Raw genomic sequence first — 6,840 nt, 5'->3', positions numbered from 1 at the left:
AGGAAGCTTATTTGAGATTGGTCAGGGTTATTAACTAATTAACATTAATTTCGTTAAAATCAAAATTTGAATCATGAAAAGATTATGTATGACAATGACTATTTTAAAATATATCCTGCTTGCAAGTTGCAACAAAAGCTATTTGAGTGAATTTAGCTAGCTGGCATGCATAGCTTCTGGACACAGTGCTGATGGAAATAAAAACAAGTTTCAGGAGAGCAGAAAGTTGGAAAAACAACTAACCATGCAATTGAACAGAACAAAGGGCAAGATATCATGGAACTACTCTTTAACCAGTAAAAAGAGTAACTGCATACGAATTTATTAATAATATAAACTCGGTATTCGGTAATAATCAAGTCAAAACAATTTTTCATGAGCAGCATTAAAGTATCTTAAAAGGACGATATGAAATTGACGAGCTTGTCAATATTGACAGAAGAAGATCCGTCACTCTTGATGCATAAAGATGCTTCGTGTTTCAAAGTTCTCATTCTTTGTCTAATTTCAGCACCTTCATCTTCTGTCATTAACCGTTTGATCGCCTTTTCAATCATCCCTCTCTCTAGTTTCCCCTCTAATTTGATACCAACCTTCCAAACATGCGTGACATATCGAGCATTCCCCATTTGATCAGAAAACTGGGGCTTACAGATCATGGGAACACCTTCACAGATAGCCTCGAGTGTCGAATTCCAACCGTTATGTGTCCAGAAGGCACCGACTGCGGCATGTGCCAAGACCTCATGTTGTGGGGCCCAACTGATTATTTTACCATGGCCACTTGTTGCCTCAATGAACCCGTCAGGCAAATCAACCGCATCCTTTCCGAGGATTGAACCCGGTCGAACCACCCAAATAAATGGCTGCTCACTTTTAGCCAAACCCCATGCAGTCTCAATGAACTCCTCATAGTTCATGCAAGCAAGGCTACCAAAACTCACATAAAGCACAGAGCCAACAACTTGTGTGTCCAACCATTCCAAGCAACTACAATCTGGAATTAGCAAACTGCTTCTGGCCGGTGGAGTAAACTTGTGGAGAGGGCCAATACAAAACACAGGAACTGGTATTGCTTTTTGGAACTTCTCTACCTCTGTACTGTCAATGGCATCAAAAGTGTTTACAATGACCCCCGAGGATGTTCTTATAGCATCCATCTCGTGTGTGTATAAGTCACTTAACACTTCGTGGCTGCAATTGCCAACACGAAGCAAGTCCCCCATTCGGAGAGGGGCAAGGGCAAGTTCAGTTACTAGCATGCTCGATTGTGACTCTGTCCAAATATGAATATGAATTGAACAAATATATTAGTTACAATAATGGACATGTAGGGAAGTCTAAAGTGGTGTTATTGTTGAGCAGAAAATCGATCTATACTAACCTTGCACTGGTATGATGCCTTTCTGGACTAACTGAGCATATGTCCTGCACCAATTTAGAGTGGCTGCGCTACCTGTCCTAAGTACCAGAGTCGGAACTCCAAGCCTATTCGCAAGATATTGCAAGTTGTACCAGTGCATGTCCAGAATCAAGCACGCATTGGGCTCTTCATTTTTGTCAGAAAGTACACTTGTCAAACAATCATAAAATAACTGCTCACAACTATTGTTCCAAGCTATAATTCGATGCACCGTGTCCTCGACCGCGGATGTGAACCGGTTTGCTATTTCTCCATCTTCAACCAAGATGAAGCGGTATGAAGGGTATTTGGTGGAATCTATTGGGTTGAAGGTGGCGTGAAAGATAGTGATGGAGAAGCCGCGAGAATGGAGAAGTGCAGCGAGTTCTAGCATGGGATTAATGTGGCCTTGATAAGGCAGTGGAAACAATAGCACTCTTTTTCCCATGACTATATCTTGCTCTGCTCTGCACTGAACATGGGACATATTGTTGCATACACTAAAAAAGAATCAAAAGAGAAACGAGCATTCCACTTTTTTTTTTATTTTGAGAAGAAGGAACACTCAACTTGATAACAATATCACTGTGACAGTGCCTACGGGCCTTTTCCCAATAAAATATATAAATAACACAGTGACAGTGACAGTGACTATTAAATTAAACTTGTCATAATTAACAAAATTAACATTATGATGTATTTTCTCTTACTTAGAACACAGAACAAGTCTGCTATAAATATAATATACAGCTTATTTAACTATACTATATATAAGACACTCAAATAAAAATAAACTATATATATATAAGGCACTCATAAAATTCACTTCTGGGTCCTATATATGGGTTTTAAAAAATTTAATGCTGATTGCTAATTACTTGTAATTTACTATTTTGCACTATTCTGATCTAGTGATGTTATTAATTTTCACAGAAGTTATTACTAAACACAATTTGTTGTATAAAAAACTATGAAAAATTCTAAAAGAATATTGGATATTAGAGAAGAGGATCGGAAAAAACCATAGAGAAAGAGGCTATTTCTTTTCCATTCACTATTAAGGTAACTAGTGAAAAGTGTAGTCCGATCCGGTGGTCATCTCAAATAAATTTGAGTGAGTATAAGAGCTGTTATGCATAAATTATAAAACGCATCGGATAGATCGAGTATCCGATTATAAGAGCTGTTCTGTTTTGAAATTTGTATGCGCAAATTTAAAGCACATCAGAAAGCTTCAAATTTACTAATTCTATCACCTAAACTGCAATCAGTCAACTGACACCAATTTATTGGAGCACATGCAGATGCAGCCACCCACGTTTCTTTATGACGAAAAGAAATCAAGTATGACACGACTAAATAACATCTATCTACATTCCACATCAGAACCGAAAGCAAATAAATAGCGTTTATGTACGCAAGTGATTACGCAAGTGATTACGTAAGTGATATGTCCAAACGACAATGGTACTCAGTGACAGTCTTTTCAATGGATGAGAAAGTAACAGGTTTTAGAGCCTTGGGTCTTTGGTTCACTTGGATAATTTTTTATTCATAGAAATTAATAAATAAGAGGCAGGCAGAGAAATAAAAAGAATAGGTTATTTGTAATATTTCTATAAATATCGGGATCAATAGTTTCCATCCAAAGCTTTGGATCATATTTAATGTTTCCGGTGCAAAGTATAATTTTTTTCGTTCCACACATTGAGAATTTGCTGTAAGATCTGAAGCCACAGAAAATCAAAGTGAGTTTGAATTGGGAGCCCAACCTAAAAGAATTCGTATCCTCTGAGATATCTCAAACTTTGCGTGACTTTGTGAAAAATTATAACCGTTTAAATACGTTCTGCACGAATCTCAAAGCACAAATAATACAGGCCCCCCGCCCTATTCGGTAGTTGAGATATCTCAGAGGATCAATCTAAAAAGGGAAATTTTTTTTTTTTTTTTTTTTGGAAACCTTCACAGAAGTTACAAAGTTATGAGAAAAAATCGAACTCTTGATCTTTAAGTACAACAACTCTAAGACTTTTTTCTAACTAATTGTGCTACCTTCCCTTCCAAAAATAAAAAAAAAAAAAAATTTCAAAATCGTTTTCCATCCGGTCTATGTTTTACTGCCTATGAATCCTATGATTCGGTGAATGAAACTGTGACTACTATTCTCAAGAAATGAACTACCAAATAAGCTATATATGGAGGTTTAGACAACTTATTAAACTCTGATTCCTCTCATAAACGCCGAAGTTTCTATTTTGAAATTTTTTTTTTCTAACTAAAAGAATTCGTATCCTCTGAGATATCTCAAACTTTGCGTGACTTTGTGAAAAAAAAAAATTTTGAGGAAAAATTATAACCGTTTAAATACGTTCTGCACGAATCTCAAAGCACAAATAATACAGGCCCCCCGCCCTATTCGGTAGTTGAGATATCTCAAAGGATACGCACTCAATCTAAAAAGGAAATTTTTTTTTTGGAAACCTTCACAGAAGTTACGAAGTCATGAGAGAAAATCGAACTCTTGATCTTTGAGTACAACAACTCTAAGACTTTTTTCTAACTAATTGTGCTACCTCCTCTTTCAAAAATTAAAAAAAAAGAAATTTTCAAAATCGTTTTCCATCCGGTCTATGTTTTACTGCCTATGAGGCTATGAATCCTATGATTCGGTTAATGAAACTATGTGACGACTATTCTCAAGAAATGAACTACCAAATAAGCTATATATGGAGGTTTAGACAACTTATTAAACTCTGATTCCTCACATAAACGCCGAAGTTTCTAATTTGAAATTTTCTTTTTTGGAATTAATAGTGAGTGCGTATCCTATGAGATATCTCAACTTATCCGTGACCGACATATAAAAGGTGCCTATTCGGGAATAGCGCAGTAACCAGTATTATTTGTGCTTTGAAATTCGTGTAGAACGTATTTGAACGGTTGTAATTTTCCAAAAAAACACAGTTTGAGAAATTCGGTAGAAATTAAAGAAGAGAGAGAAACAGAAAGAGTACTACAATGGTAAATTTATTGATAGAAAGATTAGTACGAATTTTATCGATTGTAAAAATTAAGGGCTTGTTCAACAACATGGGATTTTTAATATGGAAATGAAAATTTTAATTTGTTAAAACCAAAGTTATTTAACCCATAGAAAATTTGCGAATGTAGGTGTTCAACAAATGCATGGAAAATTTGTTAGGATGTTTGTTTGTTTGTTTTTCTTTTTATAGAAGATGTAATAATAATATTAAACTATATTAAGTGTATTAATACTAATCACTCGTTATGATCAATAAAATTGTATATATCAGATTCTAAAAAAGTTTAAAGGAGTGAATTAACTATATGATGCAATGCAATTTGATTAATTATTTTTAGTTATGATTATGATTATGATTAATACTAATCACTGATTATGATTAATTATTTTTACTTTCGTGATTGATAAATTATTATTGTAACGTTGAAATGCAATTTGAAGTTATTATTAGTTTTGTGTTTCATTTTTTGTATCTATGAATTTTAAACTATTTTTGCTTAATTACAATTTAATGGTAGAATTAAGTCATTTTGTTGATGATATCATGTAATAAAATAGCTCCGTATATTAATATTTGAAGTTATGGATTTTTTTTTTTAAACCGTGCTAAAGCTACGCGAGTTGATATTATGCATTTAATTGGATCAAATTATTGTGCTTAGTGACTTTGGCCAAAATGATTGAAGCAGCTTCGCCAAATGGGCAAAAAAAACGGAGCTTAGACCAAATTTATTTTTTACCATGCATTCTCAAAGTTCAAGGGGAATTGGAGAGCTATTTGGAAATTTAATTGGGTAAAAAATCTTGGTGCACCGAATACTTCTAAGGTAAAAATACCAAATTGTTATTTTACCTTCAAAAACTCATGGGAACTCATCTGCCGAACAGACTCTAAAAAGAGTTTGAAACGGTATAGATTCCACCGGTCCTAAATCTTTTCTTATTTTATTTTTTTAATTTGTCCATCGCAACACGAAATGTTACATATCTGTAGTAGTAGTAGGATATAAAAGTTTGAGTTTAGATTGGTAATTTTCTTACTATTTTAAACTATTGAAGCATTTTGATGAAACCTTGTTTCTTTATATGAGAGGAGAATACATATGATATATAATTAAAATATTCCTATTGTTTGTATCGATCTGAATTTTACTTATCAAAACAATTGAATCAGGATTTACACACTAAGCATCCGTTTTTTCGCTTCCGCGGAAAAATAAAAATAAATTAAAAATTTGAGTTAGGATCGATGTCTGTAATACTGTTCCAAAGTTTGAGACTTTTAAAAACAGTAGAATTTGTACCGATCTTTCTACCAATATAAGGCACTATTGTACTATCTATTTTTGTTTCTCTCTCTTATTTTTCATTAATTTCTACTGATAAAATATTTCCTATATCAGAGGATGCAAATTCCATAATGCTTCCGATCCAAATTTATTTTTTTTACTTCAAACCTTAAGCAAATTTTCAATATGTGTGGCAAAAATATTAATAAAATTTGATATCAGGACTATTTTTGGCCCTCTAATTCAATCTGCAGTCTTTCAAAAATGGGGTTGCCAATTTAATCTGCGGTTCGAATATTTTTAGAATTTTCCAAAAAATATGATTTATTTATTTATTTTTATTGGAATATGATATAAATAAAAATTTCAAAGTAGTAAAGGACATGATCTATATTTAGAAGGTCATGAGTTCAAAAATCGAATGAAAGAAATCTTTTATTGTAATAACATGAGAGTATAAGATAGTTAGGTGGCTTAACCTCCAACTATTATTCAAAAAAAAAAATAGAATTTGTTTCAATTTTTTTAATCATAACTATTATTCTCGGTCTTCTAAAAGATATTGCTAGTCCTCACTCTTTTTTATTTCCCTACCTCCTTTTATTATTAATTTATATGAACAGAAAAAAGTTCGCTGACTTAACCTTGCATGCATTTGTGGAACAAAGACTAGCGTGTTACATATCCCTTCCCCGACATATCTTTTTCACATAAAACATCAATAACAATCAAAATTAAAATATACATGTTTAGTTTTTATATCTACCTAATAGCTAATGTAAATAATATAATTTGTTCATAATATATAAAATATAGTATATATCTACTATTTGAATATAGATAATTGACACATAAATTTATATTAATATCCATATTAATACAAATATTTGAATATCATATATCCACATCTATTTTTTCTAATATGAAGAATATTATCCGCTGTTTTCATCCCTATTCTTATGTGATCATTAGAATATGAGGGAGAACAAGGAATTAATATTTTAGGATATTTGATTTTGTCTTCGAAAAAGGTTGTTTCAAAAGTGAAAGAACATAGTTGGTTAGTACGTAAAAAGTTTTAAGATGGTGGATTACTTAAACGT

The 6,840-nt window shown here is 32.7% G+C and overlaps 1 protein-coding gene across 1 annotated transcript; it reads right to left on the bottom strand.

Moving 5' to 3' along the window:
• Positions 1 to 297: 297 nt before the first annotated feature.
• LOC144559178 (UDP-glycosyltransferase 76B1-like) lies at positions 298 to 1,878 on the bottom strand. The gene is made up of 2 exons (XM_078308160.1): positions 1,385 to 1,878; positions 298 to 1,276 (listed from the first exon to the last, which is right to left on the bottom strand). The coding sequence occupies exons 1-2, from the start codon at positions 1,848 to 1,850 to the stop codon at positions 396 to 398; spliced, it is 1,347 nt and encodes a 448-aa protein (XP_078164286.1). The 5' UTR covers positions 1,851 to 1,878; the 3' UTR covers positions 298 to 395.
• Positions 1,879 to 6,840: the final 4,962 nt, after the last annotated feature.

Source organism: Carex rostrata, chromosome 9 (assembly GCF_964058835.1).
Source record: "Carex rostrata chromosome 9, lpCarRost1.2, whole genome shotgun sequence".
Classification (NCBI taxonomy): domain Eukaryota; kingdom Viridiplantae; phylum Streptophyta; class Magnoliopsida; order Poales; family Cyperaceae; genus Carex; species Carex rostrata.
The sequence above is the reverse complement of the archived record's forward strand: the minus strand, read 5'-3'. Positions and strand labels throughout refer to the sequence as shown.